General features: G+C 45.6%; 1 protein-coding gene across 5 annotated transcripts in view; it reads right to left on the bottom strand.

Annotated features, from left to right (window-relative positions):
• Positions 1 to 21,334, bottom strand: part of grik1a (glutamate receptor, ionotropic, kainate 1a) — a 122,435-nt gene that overhangs the window by 4,237 nt on the left and 96,864 nt on the right. For 2 of the 5 annotated variants that reach the window (XM_042311151.1, XM_042311153.1), the window contains 3 exons: positions 18,640 to 18,857; positions 5,125 to 5,350; positions 4,694 to 4,944 (listed from right to left, as the gene is read on the bottom strand). In XM_042311151.1, the coding sequence (XP_042167085.1) occupies positions 4,694 to 4,944; positions 5,125 to 5,350; positions 18,640 to 18,857 (695 nt within the window). Of the gene's footprint in view, positions 1 to 2,391; positions 3,024 to 4,693; positions 4,945 to 5,124; positions 5,404 to 18,639; positions 18,858 to 21,334 lie in introns of those variants that run through there. The other 3 variants (XR_006080664.1, XM_042311152.1, XM_042311154.1) reach the window with 3 other exon arrangements.

Raw genomic sequence — 21,334 nt, 5'->3', positions numbered from 1 at the left:
AGCCTGTTCTCAGTGTGTGTGTGTAGTTAGCCTGTTCTCAGTGTGTGTGTGTAGTTAGCCTGTTCTCAGTGTGTGTGTGTAGTTAGCCTGTTCTCAGTGTGTGTGTAGTTAGCCTGTTCTCAGTGTGTGTGTGTAGTTAGCCTGTTCTCAGTGTGTGTGTAGTTAGCCTGTTGTCAGTGTGTGTGTAGTTAGCCTGTTCTCAGTGTGTGTGTAGTTAGCCTGTTCTCAGTGTGTGTAGTTAGCCTGTTCTCAGTGTGTGTGTAGTTAGCCTGTTCTCAGTGTGTGTGTAGTTAGCCTGTTCTCAGTGTGTGTGTAGTTAGCCTGTTCTCAGTGTGTGTGTAGTTAGCCTGTTCTCAGTGTGTGTGTAGTTAGCCTGTTCTCAGTGTGTGTGTAGTTAGCCTGTTCTCAGTGTGTGTGTGTGTGTGTGTGTGTGTGTGTGTGTGTGTGTGTAGTTAGCCTGTTCTCAGTGTGTGTGTGTGTGTGTGTGTGTAGTTAGCCTGTTCTCAGTGTGTGTGTGTAGTTAGCCTAACTTCCACACACAGCTCAGCTTTGTCTCGTTGAGATAAAAATCTATTTTTCAAGAGAGATCTGGGACCATATGTGACTCTATGTGAGTCTAACATACTGCAAGAGATGGGATTGGATCTCTCCACTATGGCTGAGTGGCTCTGTCCAATGGGGAGTGAAGACCCCTTAGTGTCTGAAAACGGTTCCCTATTCATTTAACAGACTCTCTGATCCAGAGTCACTTACAGTAGTGAGTCATTTAACAGACTCTCTTATCCAGAGTCACTTACAGTAGTTAGTCATTTAACAGACTCTCTGATCCAGAGTCACTTACTGTAGTGAGTCATTTAACAGACTCTGATCCAGAGTCACTTACAGTAGTGAGTCATTTAACAGACTCTCTGATCCAGGGTCACTTACAGTAGTGAGCCATTTAACAGACTCTCTGATCCAGGGTCACTTACAGTAGTGAGTCATTTCAGTCTCTCTTATCCAGAGTCACTTACAGTAGTGAGTCATTTAACAGACTCTCTGATCCAGAGTCACTTACGGTAGTGAGTCATTTAACAGATTCTCTTATCCAGAGTCACTTACAGTAGTGAGTCATTTAACAGACTCTCTGATCCAGAGTCACTTACGGTAGTGAGTCATTTAACAGATTCTCTGATCCAGAGTCACTTACAGTAGTGAGTGTATATTTTTTTGTACTGGTCCCCTGTGGGAATCGGACCCACAGCTCTGGCATTGCAAGCTGATTCAAATAACCGACTCATCAAACTTTGTTTGGTTAACCCTGGTGTAGCTAACATGAATGTAGGCAACGCTTTGTGAGTTTAATATAAGACACGGATGGATCTTTCCACGCTGGCTAAGAAGCTCTGTCCTGTAGGCAGTGAAATGGCACATAGGAGTTTTTTGTTGTTGTTGTTGATTTGGATAGTGTTGTTTTCTAAACTGGGGTTAACACCCACTGTACGACGCCATCAGTTTAGTTTTCTTACTTATTACAAATATATATTTTAAAGGCCAGTTGACACTAGGTGACGCTAACCCTTTTGTTCACCCATGGTTCTGAACCAACAAAGCTGATGGAGGCCAGAAAACTATCGGACCAATACCAGAGTTGGTAATCATGTTGTTGCTAGCTTACCATGTCATTGCTAACTGCTAACTATGCTATTGACAACCATGTTATTGCTAACTGCTAACTATGCTATTGATAACCAGGTTATTGCTAACTGCTAACTATGCTATTGATAACCAGTGTATTGCTTACCATGTCATTGCTAACTGCTGGCAACCGTGTTATTGCTAACCGCTGACTACGCTATTGATAACCAGGTTATTGCTAACTGCTAACTATGCTAATGATAACCAGGTTATTGCTAACTATGCTATTAATAACCATGTTATTGCTAACCGCTAACCAGGCTATTGATAACCAGTTTATTGCTAACCGCTAACTATGCTATTGATAACCAGTTTATTGCTAACTGCTAACTATGCTATTGATAACCAGTTTATTGCTAACTGCTAACTATGCTATTGATAACCAGGTTATTGCTAACTGCTAACTATGCTACTGATAACCAATTTATTGCTTATCATGTTCTTGCTAACTATGCTATTGATAACCAGGTTATTTCTTATCACGTTATTGCTAACCGTTTTAGAGATCAGTCAAATGTTACTAGCCACAGATACATTGAGTTGAAACAATGTCTAAAGCCCTAAATTGATGTAAGTATGAGTTGATACAATATAGTGGGGAAAACAAGTATTTGATACACTGCCGATTTTGCAGGTTTTCCTACTTACAAAGCATGTAGATGTCTGTCATTTTTTAAATCATAGGTACACTTCAACTGTGAGAGACGGAATCTAAAACAAAAAGCCAGAAAATCACATTGTATGATTTTTAAGTAATTAATTAGCATTTTATTTATTAGGAGAATTTACTAATTACTAATTTATAGGTCTAAAGATTTAATGAAAACACCCCTCCTCCCTCGAATTGATAAGAAACAAAGAATCTGCATGGAAATACACAATAATAATACGGTTTGTTGCTAAGGAACTTACTAAGGGGACTGAGAGAAACCCAACTACAGGACTCTGGGAGAAGCAGTATGAGGTCAGAGGACAGAGACTACCTGAGGTTGAGGTCAGAGGTTACAAGAGGTTGAAGGTTATAGGAAATAGCTGGGGGGGGGGCATAGACGGATGAAATACTCAAACAGGGGAACTAAGAAACCAGGACTTGACTATAGGTCGTAGGTCACGAACAGACAGACAGTGGGACGGACGTGTGTTACAAACCTAAACTTCTAGCGTGTGTGTGGCGGAGGCTAGCCTGGGCAGGGCTGGGGGGGTTGGGGAGGCTACTCTATGTCATCATCGTCCCCCAGCAGCCGACCACTCTCCAGGTCAGTGGACAGAGAGGTGGCAGAGGAGGAGGAGGCGCTGTCACGGCGCTGGAACTGGCGGGACTGAACCCCGTAGAAGAAACAAAAGGCCTGATGGGTTATAGGTGGGTTAGGGTTAGGGCATGCATGATGGGTTATAGGTGGGTTAGGGCAAGCATGATGGGTTATAGGTGGGTTAGGGCAAGCATGATGGGTTATAGGTGGGTTAGGGCAAGCATGATGGGTTATAGGTGGGTTAGGGCAGGCATGATGGGTTTTAGGTGGGTTAGGGAGGCATGATGGGTTATACAGTAGGTGGGTTAGGGCAAGCATGATGGGTTATAGGTGGGTTAGGGCAAGCATGATTGGTTATAGGTGGGTTAGGGCAAGCATGATGGGTTATAGGTGGGTTAGGGCAAGCATGATGGGTTATAGGTGGGTTAGGGCAAGCATGATGGGTTATAGGTGGGTTAGGGCAGGCATGATGGGTTTTAGGTGGTTTAGGGCAGGCATGATGGGTTTTAGGTGGGTTAGGGCAAGCATGATGGGTTTTAGGTGGGTTTGGGCAAGCATGATGGGTTATAGGTGGGTTAGGGCAAGCATGATGGGTTTTAGGTGGGTTAGGGTTAGGGCAAGCATGATTGGTTATAGGTGGGTTAGGGCAGGCATGATGGGTTATAGGTGGGTTAGGGCAGGCATGATGGGTTATACAGTAGGTGGGTTAGGGCAAGCATGATGGGTTATAGGTGGGTTCGGGCAGGCATGGTGGGTTTTAGGTGGGTTAGGGCAAGCATGATGGTTTTAGGGGGTTTGGACAAGCATGATGGGTTATAGGTGGGTTAGGGCAAGCATGATGGGTTTTAGGGGGTTTGGACAAGCATGATGGGTTATAGGTGGGTTAGGGCAAGCATGATGGGTTTTAGGGGGTTTGGACAAGCATGATGGGTTATAGGTGGGTTAGGGCAAGCATGATGGGTTATACAGTAGGTGGGTTAGGGCAAGCATGACGGGTTTTAGGTGGGTTAGGGTTAGGGCAAGCATGATTGGTTATAGGTGGGTTAGGGCAGGCATGATGGGTTTTAGGTGGGTTAGGGCAGGCATGATGGGTTATAGGTGGGTTAGGGTTAGGGCAAGCATGATGGGTTTTAGGTGGGTTAGGGCAGGCATGATGGGTTATAGGTGGGTTAGGGCAGGCATGATGGGTTATACAGTCGGTGGGTTAGGGCAAGCATGATGGGTTATAGGTGGGTTAGGGTTAGGTGGGGCGGATGGGGGACAGGCATGACAGAAATAGAGATGGAAAACAAACAGAAATAACAAAAAGGGGAAATTAGAAAATTAGACATGCACAGTCCCTATGGGACCCTATTCCCTATATCGTGCACTACTTTAGAATAGGGTGCCATAGGGCTCTGGTCTAAAGTAGTACACTATATAGGGAATAGGATGCCATATAAGATGAAGTTAGCCAAATTCGTAACTGAAAACAAAGTCTTGATTACTTAATAACTATGTTTGTGTTGATGCTGTAATACCCGTGTCTATCAGGGTTGACGTTAAAGCAACGCTCCTCCTTATATTCAATAATGTTACCTGTTGAGAAAACATATCTGCAACAATAACAGTTTTTCATGTATCTGATATCTATAGAACCCAAAGCACTTCTCCTCCCCTCCACCTCCTCTGCATGCTGCAGTAACACATCCAGTCCAGTTGGAGGCGCTCCTCTCTCCTCCAGATCCATAACTCAGTCAGCAGAGAAATAGGTCCTCTTCACTCACCTCCTCTATGTCAGAGTTCTTCCTGGCCTTGTAGATGAACTCTCCGATGGCCACGAACACGGACAGGACGAGTCCGGCCGCCAGGACGATAAAGATGCCACCGATGTTCTCCACGCCCAACGCGCTGGCCTCTTTGTTGTCCTCCTCAGGACAACCGTTCCCTCTCCACCACTTCTCCTTCATCATGTGAAGCTTCCCTTCTTCCTGGAGCTGCAGGATGGCAATGGTCACCTTGTCTCTGTAAGGGGAGCCTGGGGTATGACAGGAGAAGTAAGAAGGAAGTTGAGAGGAAGAGATAAGGCCCTCTATTATTCTACACAAGATTGCAGTCTTCAAACACAGACATTTTTTCTTCTTCTTCAGTTCTACATATGGAAGAAGAACAAGAAGAAGAACAATAAGAAGAAGAAGAAGTAGAAGAAGACTCTTACCTATTGGTGTACCCACTCCGTAGCCCTTGGAGTCTATGAGTCCTCCTATCTGCGTGAGGTTACAGTTCCTCTGACTGATGTACTCTATGCTGGTAGACTCCATCAACATAGCGTAGTCTGTGGTCAGCACCCTGGTGATCCCCTCTCTGTTGTTCTTCACCAGAGCTGTGTTCTTCCTGCTGCTCATAAACGCCCACATCTTCTCATAGGTGGAGATCTTGGATTTCTAAATGGACAACAACAACAAGGCATCTTCTCATAGGTGGAGATCTTGGATTTCTAAATGGACAACAACAACAAGGCATCTTCTCATTAGTGGAGATCTTAGATTTCTAATGGACAAAAACAACAAGGCATCTTCTCATTGGTGGAGAACTTAGATGTCTGTTGGACAACAACAACAAGGCATCTTCTCATTGGTGGAGATCTTAGATTTCTAATGGACAACAACAACAAGGCATCTTCTCATTGGTGGAGATCTTAGATTTCTAATGGACAAAAACAACAAGGCATCTTCTCATTGGTGGAGATCTTAGATTTCTAAATGGACAAAAACAACAAGGCATCTTCTCATTGGTGGAGATCTTAGATTTCTAAATGGACAACAACAACAAGGCATCTTCTCATTGGTGGAGATCTTAGATGTCTAATGGACAACAACAACAAGGCATCTTCTCATTGGTGGAGATCTTAGATTTCTAATGGACAAAAACAACAAGGCATCTTCTCATTGGTGGAGATCTTAGATGTCTGTTGGACAACAACAACAAGGCCTCTTCTCATTGGTGGAGATCTTAGATTTCTAATGGACAACAACAACAAGGCATCTTCTCATTGGTGGAGATCTTAGATTTCTAATGGACAAAAACAACAAGGCGTCTTCTCATTGGTGGAGATCTTAGATTTCTAATGGACAAAAACAACAAGGCATCTTCTCATTGGTGGAGATCTTAGATGTCTGTTGGACAACAACAACAAGGCCTCTTCTCATTGGTGGAGATCTTAGATTTCTAATGGACAACAACAACAAGGCCTCTTCTCATTGGTGGAGATCTTAGATTTCTAATGGACAAAAACAACAAGGCATCTTCTCATTGGTGGAGATCTTAGATGTCTGTTGGACAACAACAACAAGGCATCTTCTCATTGGTGGAGATCTTAGATTTCTAATGGACAAAAACAACAAGGCATCTTCTCATTGGTGGAGATCTTAGATGTCTGTTGGACAACAACAACAAGGCATCTTCTCATTGGTGGAGATCTTAGATTTCTAATGGACAAAAACAACAAGGCATCTTCTCATTGGTGGAGATCTTAGATGTCTGTTGGACAACAACAACAAGGCCTCTTCTCATTGGTGGAGATCTTAGATTTCTAATGGACAAAAACAACAAGGCATCTTCTCATTGGTGGAGATCTTAAATTTGTAATGGACAAAACAACAAGGCATCTTCTCATTAGTGGAGATCTTAAATTTCTAATGGACAAAAACAACAAGGCATCTTCTCATTAGTGGAGATCTTAGATTTCTAATGGACAAAAACAACAAGGCATCTTCTCATTGGTGGAGATCTTAGATGTCTGTTGGACAACAACAACAAGGCCTCTTCTCATTGGTGGAGATCTTAGATTTCTAATGGACAAAAACAACAAGGCATCTTCTCATTGGTGGAGATCTTAGATGTCTGTTGGACAACAAAAAAGGTATTCTAATACATTTTCGTTCAAAAGTTTGGGGTCACTTAGAAATGTCTTTGTTTTTGAAAGAAAAGCACATTTTTGGTCCATTAAAATAACATCAAATTGATCAGAAATACAGTGTAGACATTGTTAATGTTGTAAATGACTATTGTTGCTGGAAATGGCTGATTTTTAATGGAATATCTTTAGGATTACAGAGGCCCAAATCAGAAACCATCACTCCTGTGTTCCAATGGCACATTGTGTTAGCTAATCCAAGTTTATCATTTTAAAATGCTAATGGATCATTAGAAAACCCTTTTGCAATAATGTTAGCACAGCTGAAAACTGTTGTTCTGATTAAAGAAGCAATAAAAGTGGCCTTCTTTGACTAGTTGAGTATCTGGAGCATCAGCATTTGTGGGTTTGATTACAGGCTCAAAATGGCCAGAAACAAAGAACTTTCTTCTGAAACTCAAGGTCAGTCTATTCTTGTTCTGAGAAATGAAGGCTAAAGAGAAATTGCCAAGAAACTGAAGTTCTTGTAGAACGCTGTGTACTACTCCCTTCACAGAACAGCGCAAACTGGCTCTAACCAGAATAGAAAGAGGATCTGGGAGGCCCCGGTGCAAAAACTGAGCAAGAGGACACTTCTCATTAGAGAGTCTAGTTTAAGAAAAAACAACAAGTCCTTAACTGGCACCTTCATTAAATAGTTGGACAAAACACCAGTCTCAACTCAACAGTGAAGAGGCGACTCCGGGATGCTGGCCTTCTAGGCAGAGTTCCTCTGTCCAGTGTCTGTGTTCTTTGCCCATCTTAATATTTTCTTCTTATTGGTCAGTCTGAGATATGGCTTTTTTTTGCAACTCTGCCTAGAAGGCCAGCATCTCAAATTCAGAGTCGCCTCTTCAGTGTTGACATTGAGACTGGTGTTTTGTTTCTGGCCATTTTGAGCCTGTAATCGAACCCACAAATGCTGATGCTCCAGATACTCAACTAGTCTAAGGCCAGTTTTATTGCTTCTTTAATCAGAACAACAGTTTTCAGCTGTGCTGACATAAATGCAAAAGGGTTTTCTAATGATCAATTAGCCTTTTAAAATGATAAACTTGGATTAGCTAACACAACGTGCCATTGGAACACAGGAGTGATGGTTTCTGATAATGGGCCTTGACACCTATTTTTTATTTTATTCATCCGTTAGTTTACCAGGTAAGTTGACTGAGAACACGTTCTCATTTGCAGCAATGACCTGGGGAATAGTTACAGGGGAGAGGAGGGGGATGAATGAGCCAATTGTAAACTGTAGATACTGCATTATGTAATTATTCCATTAAAAATCTGCCGTTTCCAGCTACAATAGTCATTTACAACATGAACAATGTCTACACTGTATTTCTGATCAATTTGATGTTATTTTAGTGGGGACACAATTTTCTAAAAAACTTTTCTTTCAAAAATAAAAACAAGGACATTTCTAAGTGACCCCAAACTTTTGAACGGTAGTGTGAGCAATACAATGTCAATATACAATGTGTAAAAAACAATTATTACTATACATTGTTATCTGATAAATAAACACTGAAGGTCTTGTGTCAGAACTATTAAATGACAGGAAGACACAATTTCCATCTATTTTGTTTATGGTCAGTTTCATCCTTATAGATAATAAATCAACATAAGAAATATCAAGCTTGTTGTGTCTGATAGTAACTCCCTCCCTCTTTGAGTCCCAGGGTGGCTGAGGTCCTGTAGATTGTGTCTGATAGTAACTCCCTCCCTCTTTGAGTCCCAGGGTGGCTGAGGTCCTGTAGATTGTGTCTGATAGTAACTCCCTCCCTCTTTGAGTCCCAGGGTGGCTGAGGTCCTGTAGATTGTGTCTGATAGTAACTCCCTCCCTCTTTGAGTCCCAGGGTGGCTGAGGTCCTGTAGATTGTGTCTGATAGTAACTCCCTCCCTCTTTGAGTCCCAGGGTGGCTGAGGTCCTGTAGATTGTGTCTGATAGTAACTCCCTCCCTCTTTGAGTCCCAGGGTGGCTGAGGTCCTGTTCCCTCCCATCCATGGAGGAGTAACTCCCTCCTCTTTGAGTCCCAGGGTGGCTGAGGTCCTGTAGATTGTGTCTGATAGTAACTCCCTCCCTCTTTGAGTCCCAGGGTGGCTGAGGTCCTGTAGATTGTGTCTGATAGTAACTCCCTCCCTCTTTGAGTCCCAGGGTGGCTGAGGTCCTGTTAGATCCCCATCCATGGATAGTAACTCCCTCCCTCTTTGAGTCCCAGGGTGGCTGAGGTCCTGTAGATTGTGTCTGATAGTAACTCCCTCCCTCTTTGAGTCCCAGGGTGGCTGAGGTCCTGTAGATTGTGTCTGATAGTAACTCCCTCCCTCTTTGAGTCCCAGGGTGGCTGAGGTCCTGTAGATTGTGTCTGATAGTAACTCCCTCCCTCTTTGAGTCCCAGGGTGGCTGAGGTCCTGTAGATTGTGTCTGATAGTAACTCCCTCCCTCTTTGTTGAGTCCCTCCACAACCCTGTTCCCTCCCATCCATGGAGGAGTAATCAGTGTGAGTCCCAGGGTGGCTGAGGTCCTGTAGATTGTGTCTGATAGTAACTCCCTCCCTCTTTGAGTCCCAGGGTGGCTGAGGTCCTGTAGATTGTGTCTGATAGTAACTCCCTCCCTCTTTGTTGAGTCCCTCCACAACCCTGTTCCCTCCCATCCATGGAGGAGTAATCAGTGTGAGTCCCAGGGTGGCTGAGGTCCTGTAGATTGTGTCTGATAGTAACTCCCTCCCTCTTTGTTGAGTCCCTCCACAACCCTGTTCCCTCCCATCCATGGAGGAGTAATCAGTGTGAGTCCCAGGGTGGCTGAGGTCCTGTAGATTGTGTCTGATAGTAACTCCCTCCCTCTTTGAGTCCCAGGGTGGCTGAGGTCCTGTAGATTGTGTCTGATAGTAACTCCCTCCCTCTTTGTTGAGTCCCTCCACAACCCTGTTCCCTCCCATCCATGGAGGAGTAATCAGTGTGAGTCCCAGGGTGGCTGAGGTCCTGTAGATTGTGTCTGATAGTAACTCCCTCCCTCTTTGTTGAGTCCCTCCACAACCCTGTTCCCTCCCATCCATGGAGGAGTAATCAGTGTGAGTCCCAGGGTGGCTGAGGTCCTGTAGATTGTGTCTGATAGTAACTCCCTCCCTCTTTGTTGAGTCCCTCCACAACCCTGTTCCCTCCCATCCATGGAGGAGTAATCAGTGTGAGTCCCAGGGTGGCTGAGGTCCTGTAGATTGTGTCTGATAGTAACTCCCTCCCTCTTTGAGTCCCAGGGTGGCTGAGGTCCTGTAGATTGTGTCTGATAGTAACTCCCTCCCTCTTTGTTGAGTCCCTCCACAACCCTGTTCCCTCCCATCCATGGAGGAGTAATCAGTGTGAGTCCCAGGGTGGCTGAGGTCCTGTAGATTGTGTCTGATAGTAACTCCCTCCCTCTTTGAGTCCCAGGGTGGCTGAGGTCCTGTAGATTGTGTCTGATAGTAACTCCCTCCCTCTTTGAGTCCCAGGGTGGCTGAGGTCCTGTAGATTGTGTCTGATAGTAACTCCCTCCCTCTTTGAGTCCCAGGGTGGCTGAGGTCCTGTAGATTGTGTCTGATAGTAACTCCCTCCCTCTTTGTTGAGTCCCTCCACAACCCTGTTCCCTCCCATCCATGGAGGAGTAATCAGTGTGAGTCCCAGGGTGGCTGAGGTCCTGTAGATTGTGTCTGATAGTAACTCCCTCCCTCTTTGAGTCCCAGGGTGGCTGAGGTCCTGTAGATTGTGTCTGATAGTAACTCCCTCCCTCTTTGAGTCCCAGGGTGGCTGAGGTCCTGTAGATTGTGTCTGATAGTAACTCCCTCCCTCTTTGAGTCCCAGGGTGGCTGAGGTCCTGTAGATTGTGTCTGATAGTAACTCCCTCCCTCTTTGTTGAGTCCCTCCACAACCCTGTTCCCTCCCATCCATGGAGGAGTAACTCCCTCCCAGTGTGAGTCCCAGGGTGGCTGAGGTCCTGTAGATTGTGTCTGATAGTAACTCCCTCCCTCTTTGTTGAGTCCCTCCACAACCCTGTTCCCTCCCATCCATGGAGGAGTAATCAGTGTGAGTCCCAGGGTGGCTGAGGTCCTGTAGATTGTGTCTGATAGTAACTCCCTCCCTCTTTGAGTCCCAGGGTGGCTGAGGTCCTGTAGATTGTGTCTGATAGTAACTCCCTCCCTCTTTGAGTCCCAGGGTGGCTGAGGTCCTGTAGATTGTGTCTGATAGTAACTCCCTCCCTCTTTGAGTCCCAGGGTGGCTGAGGTCCTGTAGATTGTGTCTGATAGTAACTCCCTCCCTCTTTGAGTCCCAGGGTGGCTGAGGTCCTGTAGATTGTGTCTGATAGTAACTCCCTCCCTCTTTGAGTCCCAGGGTGGCTGAGGTCCTGTAGATTGTGTCTGATAGTAACTCCCTCCCTCTTTGAGTCCCAGGGTGGCTGAGGTCCTGTAGATTGTGTCTGATAGTAACTCCCTCCCTCTTTGAGTCCCAGGGTGGCTGAGGTCCTGTAGATTGTGTCTGATAGTAACTCCCTCCCTCTTTGAGTCCCAGGGTGGCTGAGGTCCTGTAGATTGTGTCTGATAGTAACTCCCTCCCTCTTTGAGTCCCAGGGTGGCTGAGGTCCTGTAGATTGTGTCTGATAGTAACTCCCTCCCTCTTTGAGTCCCAGGGTGGCTGAGGTCCTGTAGATTGTGTCTGATAGTAACTCCCTCCCTCTTTGAGTCCCAGGGTGGCTGAGGTCCTGTAGATTGTGTCTGATAGTAACTCCCTCCCTCTTTGTTGAGTCCCTCCACAACCCTGTTCCCTCCCATCCATGGAGGAGTAATCAGTGTGAGTCCCAGGGTGGCTGAGGTCCTGTAGATTGTGTCTGATAGTAACTCCCTCCCTCTTTGAGTCCCAGGGTGGCTGAGGTCCTGTAGATTGTGTCTGATAGTAACTCCCTCCCTCTTTGTTGAGTCCCTCCACAACCCTGTTCCCTCCCATCCATGGAGGAGTAATCAGTGTGAGTCCCAGGGTGGCTGAGGTCCTGTAGATTGTGTCTGATAGTAACTCCCTCCCTCTTTGTTGAGTCCCTCCACAACCCTGTTCCCTCCCATCCATGGAGGAGTAATCAGTGTGAGTCCCAGGGTGGCTGAGGTCCTGTAGATTGTGTCTGATAGTAACTCCCTCCCTCTTTGAGTCCCAGGGTGGCTGAGGTCCTGTAGATTGTGTCTGATAGTAACTCCCTCCCTCTTTGTTGAGTCCCTCCACAACCCTGTTCCCTCCCATCCATGGAGGAGTAATCAGTGTGAGTCCCAGGGTGGCTGAGGTCCTGTAGATTGTGTCTGATAGTAACTCCCTCCCTCTTTGTTGAGTCCCTCCACAACCCTGTTCCCTCCCATCCATGGAGGAGTAATCAGTGTGAGTCCCAGGGTGGCTGAGGTCCTGTAGATTGTGTCTGATAGTAACTCCCTCCCTTTCTTTGTTGAGTCCCTCCACAACCCTGTTCCCTCCCATCCATGGAGGAGTAATCAGTGTGAGTCCCAGGGTGGCTGAGGTCCTGTAGATTGTGTCTGATAGTAACTCCCTCCCTCTTTGAGTCCCAGGGTGGCTGAGGTCCTGTAGATTGTGTCTGATAGTAACTCCCTCCCTCTTTGAGTCCCAGGGTGGCTGAGGTCCTGTAGATTGTGTCTGATAGTAACTCCCTCCCTCTTTGTTGAGTCCCTCCACAACCCTGTTCCCTCCCATCCATGGAGGAGTAATCAGTGTGAGTCCCAGGGTGGCTGAGGTCCTGTAGATTGTGTCTGATAGTAACTCCCTCCCTCTTTGTTGAGTCCCTCCACAACCCTGTTCCCTCCCATCCATGGAGGAGTAATCAGTGTGAGTCCCAGGGTGGCTGAGGTCCTGTAGATTGTGTCTGATAGTAACTCCCTCCCTCTTTGTTGAGTCCCTCCACAACCCTGTTCTGATAGTAACTCCCATCCATGGAGGAGTAATCAGTGTGAGTCCCAGGGTGGCTGAGGTCCTGTAGATTGTGTCTGATAGTAACTCCCTCCCTCTTTGTTGAGTCCCTCCACAACCCTGTTCCCTCCCATCCATGGAGGAGTAATCAGTGTGAGTCCCAGGGTGGCTGAGGTCCTGTAGATTGTGTCTGATAGTAACTCCCTCCCTCTTTGAGTCCCAGGGTGGCTGAGGTCCTGTAGATTGTGTCTGATAGTAACTCCCTCCCTCTTTGTTGAGTCCCTCCACAACCCTGTTCCCTCCCATCCATGGAGGAGTAATCAGTCTTTGAGTCCCAGGGTGGCTGAGGTCCTGTAGATTGTGTCTGATAGTAACTCCCTCCCTCTTTGAGTCCCAGGGTGGCTGAGGTCCTGTAGATTGTGTCTGATAGTAACTCCCTCCCTCTTTGAGTCCCAGGGTGGCTGAGGTCCTGTAGATTGTGTCTGATAGTAACTCCCTCCCTCTTTGAGTCCCAGGGTGGCTGAGGTCCTGTAGATTGTGTCTGATAGTAACTCCCTCCCTCTTTGTTGAGTCCCTCCACAACCCTGTTCCCTCCCATCCATGGAGGAGTAATCAGTGTGAGTCCCAGGGTGGCTGAGGTCCTGTAGATTGTGTCTGATAGTAACTCCCTCCCTCTTTGAGTCCCAGGGTGGCTGAGGTCCTGTAGATTGTGTCTGATAGTAACTCCCTCCCTCTTTGAGTCCCAGGGTGGCTGAGGTCCTGTAGATTGTGTCTGATAGTAACTCCCTCCCTCTTTGAGTCCCAGGGTGGCTGAGGTCCTGTAGATTGTGTCTGATAGTAACTCCCTCCCTCTTTGTTGAGTCCCTCCACAACCCTGTTCCCTCCCATCCATGGAGGAGTAATCAGTGTGAGTCCCAGGGTGGCTGAGGTCCTGTAGATTGTGTCTGATAGTAACTCCCTCCCTCTTTGTTGAGTCCCTCCACAACCCTGTTCCCTCCCATCCATGGAGGAGTAATCAGTGTGAGTCCCAGGGTGGCTGAGGTCCTGTAGATTGTGTCTGATAGTAACTCCCTCCCTCTTTGAGTCCCAGGGTGGCTGAGGTCCTGTAGATTGTGTCTGATAGTAACTCCCTCCCTCTTTGAGTCCCAGGGTGGCTGAGGTCCTGTAGTAAGAGTCCCAGGGTGTGTCTGATAGTAACTCCTCCCTCTTTGAGTCCCAGGGTGGCTGAGGTCCTGTAGATTGTGTCTGATAGTAACTCCCTCCCTCTTTGAGTCCCAGGGTGGCTGAGGTCCTGTAGATTGTGTCTGATAGTAACTCCCTCCCTCTTTGAGTCCCAGGGTGGCTGAGGTCCTGTAGATTGTGTCTGATAGTAACTCCCTCCCTCTTTGAGTCCCAGGGTGGCTGAGGTCCTGTAGATTGTGTCTGATAGTAACTCCCTCCCTCTTTGAGTCCCAGGGTGGCTGAGGTCCTGTAGATTGTGTCTGATAGTAACTCCCTCCCTCTTTGAGTCCCAGGGTGGCTGAGGTCCTGTAGATTGTGTCTGATAGTAACTCCCTCCCTCTTTGAGTCCCAGGGTGGCTGAGGTCCTGTAGATTGTGTCTGATAGTAACTCCCTCCCTCTTTGAGTCCCAGGGTGGCTGAGGTCCTGTAGATTGTGTCTGATAGTAACTCCCTCCCTCTTTGAGTCCCAGGGTGGCTGAGGTCCTGTAGATTGTGTCTGATAGTAACTCCCTCCCTCTTTGAGTCCCAGGGTGGCTGAGGTCCTGTAGATTGTGTCTGATAGTAACTCCCTCCCTCTTTGAGTCCCAGGGTGGCTGAGGTCCTGTAGATTGTGTCTGATAGTAACTCCCTCCCTCTTTGAGTCCCAGGGTGGCTGAGGTCCTGTAGATTGTGTCTGTGTATGTCCTTCCTTCTCTGTCTCTGTGTGTGTGTGTGTCCTGTGTCTATATCTGTGTGTGTGTGTCCTGTGTCTATATCTGTGTGTGTGTGTGTCCTGTGTCTATATCTGTGTGTGTGTGTGTCCTGTGTCTATATCTGTGTGTGTGTGTCCTGTGTCTATATCTGTGTGTGTGTGTGTCCTGTGTCTATATCTGTGTGTGTGTGTGTCCCTCCCAGTGAAAGGAAACAGGACAGCTGTGTGCTAAATCTCCCGCTGTTTCAATTTGTTGTGTCCCTCCACAACCCTGTTCCCTCCCATCCATGGAGGAGTGTGTCCTGTGTGCATATCTGTGGGATGTATGTCCTGTGTCTATATCTGCTGGGTATGTCCTGTGTCTATATCTGGGTGGAGGGTTGGAGGAGTCCAGGTTGTCTATATCTGTGTGTGTGTATGTCCTGTGTCTATATCACACACACACACACACCTGTGTCACATAGTGTGTGTGTCCTGTGTCTATATCTGTGTGTGTGTGTGTCCTGTGTCTATATCACTCATTCTCCACACACATACACTCACATACCAAACACTACACTCTGTGTGTGTGTGTCCACTGTACAGTACAATGACGCACACAAAGCTAAGCACAATGTTTTATGGGTCTTGCTATACAGAGTGTACAAAACATTAAGAACAGCTGCTCTTTCCATGACCAGGTGAATCCAGGTGAAAGCTATGATCCCTTATTGATGTCACTTGTTAAATCAACTTCAATCAGTGTAGGTGAAGGGGAGGAGACGGGTTAAAGAAGGAGTTTTAAGCCTTGAGACAATTGAGACATGGATGGTGTGTGAGTGCCATTCAGAGGGTGTCTGGGCAAGACAAAATATTTTAGTGCCTTTTGAACAGGGTATGGTAGTAGGTGCCAGGAGCAACAGTTTGTGTCAGGAACTGCAACGCTGCTGGGTTTTTCACGCTCAGCAGTTTCCTCTGTGTATCAACAATGGTCCACCACTCAAAAGGACATCCAGCCAACTTGTGTAACTCAATATTAGGATGGTGTTCTTAATGTTTGGTATACTCACTGTATACCGGAATAAGGTTGCTAGATCGAATGTTGCTAGATTGATTCCCCGAGCTGACAAAGGTTAAAAAAAACTGTCGTTCTGCCCCTGAACAAGGCAGTTAACCCAGGAGTTTGAACAAGGACAGTTAACCCATGGTTCCCCTGAACAAGTGCCAGTTAACCCACTGTTCCCCTGGGAACAAAATATTTAACCCACTGTTTGAACAAGGCAGTTAACCCACTGTTGCTGAACAAGGCAGTTAACCCAGTTTGTTCAGGAACTGAACAAGGCAGTTTTTAACCCACAGTTTCCTGAACAAGGTAGTTAACCCAATGGTCCACCCTGAAAAGGACATCCAACCCACTGTTCCCCTGAACGAGGCAGTTAACCCACTGTTCCCCTGAAAGGCAGTTAACCCACTGTTCCGATGAACAAGGCAGTTAACCCGCTGTTCCCTGAACAAGGCAGTTAACCCACTGTTCCCCTGAACAAGGCAGTTAACTAGCTGTTCCCCTGAACAAGGCAGTTAACCCACTGTTCCCTGAACAAGGCAGTTAACCCACTGTTCCCTGAACAAGGAAGTTAACCCACTGTTCCCTGAACAAGGCAGTTAACCCACTGTTCCCTGAACAAGGCAGTTAACCCACTGTTCCCCTGAACAAGGCAGTTAACCCACTGTTCCCCTGAACAAGGCAGTTAACCCACTGTTCCCCTGAACAAGGCAGTTAACCCACTGTTCCCCTGAACAAGGCAGTTAACCCACTGTTCCCCTGAACAAGGCAGTTAACACACTGTTCCCCTGAACAGGCAGTTAACCCACTGTTCCCCTGAACAAGGCAGTTAACCCACTGTTCCCCTGAACAAGGCAGTTAATCCCACTGTTCCCCTGAACAAGACAGTTAACCCACTGTTCCCCTGAACAAGGCAGTTAACCCACTGTTCCCCGGTCGGCCACAATGTAAGTAAGAATTTGTTCTTAACTGACTTGCCCTTTAGTTAAATAAAAGGTTAAATAAAAGTTCCATAAAGGTTAAATAAAATACAAATTAAAATAACTACAATGGCTACGCTGGATGAGGTGTGAAGATAACAGAACATCGTGGAATAGATCAAAGGTTCCGAAACGGTGAAAAATCATGTTTTTCATCAAATTGGATGATATTTGTATGAAACCAGTTCACAAAGTAAGGTGACCAAAGTATAAACAATGACGGTACGTAGATTTGATTATGAAGCTACCTAGTCCCATCTCCCTGTGTCACAAACACTTGGATTCATTCCAGTACACAGTATTGTATACTTGTACATTCCCTTATGTCTAACCTTCTCAGGTGACTCAGGCTTTACTCATTTCGATGAAGATGTGTATTCTGTAATTAGCTACAAAACAATATCATTTAAATGGTGTATTTCTGCTGTTTGTCTGATAGACAACAGTCCATGATTAGCTCTGTTGACCATGAGAGCATTTGTCAGAGAAAAAAAAAAATGGGTTGAGAGTCAGAATGACACGTGACTCATTGTTTACCTCGTTACCTGGCAACCACCACAAGGATCTTTTCAACAAAAAAAGAAGCTGTCAGTCAAAGCGAGTTCATGAATATAAACTCCCCGCCCACTCAGCCTGTTCTCCCCGATAGTTAGAGAGATGAGAGAAAATTATGAGCATTTTAATAGCGTACAAATATTACGGGTGATGTTTTGGTCATTCAAACTAGGAGGACTGTGCGGGACAGATGAGGTATTGAAAAAGAGAACACAGTTTGGGTTGAGGTAGAAACTACAGAGAGATGCAGAGATGGGGTCTTTAATCTAACACCAGCAGTCAGAGCAGCTTACTGATCACTGTACCCATCTGTAAATAGCCCACCCAACTACCTCATCCCCATATTGTTTGTTTGTTTGTTTGTTTGTTTGTTGCTCTTTTCCACCCCAGTATCTCTACTTGCACATCTATCACTCCAGTGTTTAATTGCTAAATTGTAATTACTTCGCCACTATGGCCTATTTATTGCCTAAACTTACTACATTTGCACACACCGTACATATATTTTTCTATTGTGTCTGTGCGTTTGTTTATTCCATTTTATTCTGTGTTTATTGTTTTGTGTCGTAACAACTGCTTTGCTTTATCTTGGCCAGGTTGTAAATGAGAACTTCTTCTCAACCTGATTTAAATAAAGGTGAAATTAAATGAAATAAATCTAAAAGTTAACTGGGAATATTATTGGAATATTATTATTACTAACAGAGGGAGACCGGTCGCACACTGTGAACTCATACACAGCTCTATGCGTGTGGCCAGTATATCACTCTAAATCTCTGGTTAAAACTAACAGTTCCTCCATAAACAATTAAAGAAAGGTAACAAGAGCAAAAAATGGGTCAAGGTGGGCCCCTTCCTGAGCCAGCTGTATTCTATACAGGTCTGTTTAGCCATCAGTGGAGTCTATCAGAGCGTCCATACTCTCCGCACGCACACACACACACAGAGACAGCCACACACACACACACATTCCACACACACACACACACACACACACAGAGACAGCCACACACACACACACACACGGCCACACACACACACACACACACACACAGACAGCCACACACACACACACACACACACTCGCACGCACGCACACACACACACACACACACACACAGAGACAGCCACACACACACACACGGCCACACACACACACACACACACACACACAGACACACACACACACGGCCACACACACACGCTCGCACGCACACACACACACACACACACACACACACACACACACATGGCCACACACGGACACACACACACAGAGCCACACACACAGACACAGCCACACACGCAGACACAGACACAGACACACAGACACACACACAGACACAGACACACACACTCACCTTGAAGAAGGTCATGGTGGACCCATCCCTGACTGATCCGTATTCTATACGGGTCTGTTTAGCCAGGTCGTCAGCCGAGTCGATGGGGGCGTCCATCCTCTCCACGGTGAGAAAGGCAGCCAGGTTGGCCGTGTAGGAGGAGATGATGATCAGGGTGAAGAACCACCAGATACCTCCTACTATACGGGTGGAGTAGGCCTTAGGCATCAACTCTGACCCTGGGTAGAGACAGCAGGCGGGTTATAGGGAGGGAAGGAGAGAGAGAGAGAGAGAGAGAGAGAGGGAGAGGGAGGGAGGGAAGGATAGGGCAGGGGAGAGAGAGAGAGAGAGAGAGAGAGAGAGAGAGAGAGAGAGAGAGAGAGAGAGAGAGAGAGAGAGAGAGAGAGAGAGAGAGAGAGAGAGAGAGAGAGAGAGAGAGAGAGAGAGAGAGAGAGAGAGAGAGAGAGAGAGAGAGAGAGAGAGAGAGAGAGAGAGAGAGAGAGAGAGAGAGAGAGAGAGAGAGAGAGAGAGAGAGAGAGAGAGAGAGAGAGAGAGAGGCTAGGTACACACACCAGGGTTGTGCTCAATTCAGAATTGAATGAAAGGAAATGGAATTCAATTCAATGAAATTCAAATGCCTCTTCTATTGTATTTCAGGTTGTAGTCTATAGAAATATACATCTTGTACCTGAAACATCAAACATGTTGTTATATACATATATATGTTACATATATACATACTGTACATTGGTATCTGGAAGTGTGACCTGTCAGATTCAATAAACTCGTGCTCTATGACTGGGTGAATTGCACCAGAGAGGAAGCGGCAAAGAGATGCATTTTCTGGAATAGAGGTTTACTGATAAGTAGAACAGGTGACATCCTGGCATCTTTGAGTTGTCTCGAGATGGCTATGCATATTCATGACATGAGGCTAGCAGCATAGCATCTCTCTCCAATGAATTGATGTCAATATTCAAAATGTATCCACCAATCCAAAGACGGGATGGGCGGGAGTTAGACAGTCCGCCATGTCGCTTTGTGGACGACTCCCATTGTTAGGGGCGGAGAGACAAGTATCTTGTCAGTATATCCATAATCTTTGATTATTGCACTGAATTCAAATTCTATTTCCTGTCACTCAAACATTACATCCTGTGGGGTGTGGCCAATTACATTTTAATTTAACGGGAGTCAATTCCAAAAATTCTGAATTAAGCACAACTCACACACACACACACACACACACACACACACACACACACACACACACACACACACACACACACACACACACAGAGTGAGAGGTGTGAAATGAAAACTGTGGATACAGCAACTCATAAAACCTGTTCTTATAGAAGTTCTTCCACTTCTATAAAGAGGTGAGTTTTAATCATATACAGTGAGCTCCAATGACAGTGATGTTGTGACACATTGTTGTTTTTGGCTCTGTACTCCTCCAGGCGCTATGGATTTTAAATGACTATGAAGTTAAAGTGCAGACTGTCAGCTTTAATTTGAGGTTATTTTCATTGAAATTACAGCACTTTTTTTGTACATATCTTGAGTTAAATTCACTTATATTAAAGTAATCAAAAATTACACTTGAAGTGGGAAGTTTCCACACACCTTAGCCAAATACATTTAAACTCAGTTTTTCACTTCAATTCCTGACATTTAATCCGAGTAAAAATTCCCTGTTTTAGGTCAGTTAGGATCACCACTTTATTTTAAGAATGTGAAATGTCAGAATAATAGCAGAGAGAATGATTTATTTCAGCTTTTATTTCTTTCATCACATTCCCAGTGGGTCAGAAGTTTACATACACTCAATTAGAATTTGGTAGCATTGCCTTTAAATTGTTTAACTTGGGTCAAATGTTTTGGGTAGCCTTCTACAAGCTTCCCACAATGAGTTGTGTGAATTTTGACCCATTCCTCCTGACAGAGCTGCTGTAACTGAGTCAGGTTTGTAGGCCTCCTTGCTCGCACACGTTTTTTCAGTTCTGTCCACAAATGTTCTATAGGATTAAGGTCAGGGCTTTGTGATGGCCACTCTATTACCTTGACTTTGTTGTCCTTAACCTCTTTGGGCTTAGGGGGCAGTATTTTGACGTCTGGATGAAAAGCGTGCCCAAAATAAACTGCCTGTTACTCAGGCCCAGAAGCTAGGATATGCATATAATTGGTAGATTTGTATAGAAAACACTCTAAAGTTTCTAAAACTGTTAAAATAATGTCTGAGTATAACAAAACTGATATGGCAGGTGAAAACCCGAGGAGAAACCATCCAAAATGTTCAGCCTACCAGTGTTTCCAATGCCTGTCATGTTTATTATGAGGCTAAATCCTCCCAGATTGCAGTTCCTAGGGCTTCCACTAGATGTCAACAGTCTTTAGAGTTTCAGGCTTGTTTTTGGAAAAATGAGCTAGAATTTGTAGTTTTTCTAAGTGGCTCCCATTTGGCTGTAGTGTTTTCATGCGCGTGGGTGAGAGCTCGTTCTTTGTTGTTTATCTCCGGTAAAGACAATGACGATTCTCCGTCTTAAATTGTATCATTTATTTACGTATTAGGGTACCTGAGGTTTGATTGTAAACGTTGTATGACTTGTTTGGAGAAGTGTATTGGTAACGTTTGGGATTCATTTTAAAGGAGGGAAACTGGTGGATTATTGACTGGAGCGCGCCAGCTAAACTGATTTTTTGGGGGATATAA

Source organism: Oncorhynchus tshawytscha, linkage group LG33 (genome assembly GCF_018296145.1).
Source record: "Oncorhynchus tshawytscha isolate Ot180627B linkage group LG33, Otsh_v2.0, whole genome shotgun sequence".
NCBI classification, from domain to species: Eukaryota; Metazoa; Chordata; class Actinopteri; order Salmoniformes; family Salmonidae; genus Oncorhynchus; species Oncorhynchus tshawytscha.
This window is presented reverse-complemented; position numbering and strand designations above follow the sequence as displayed.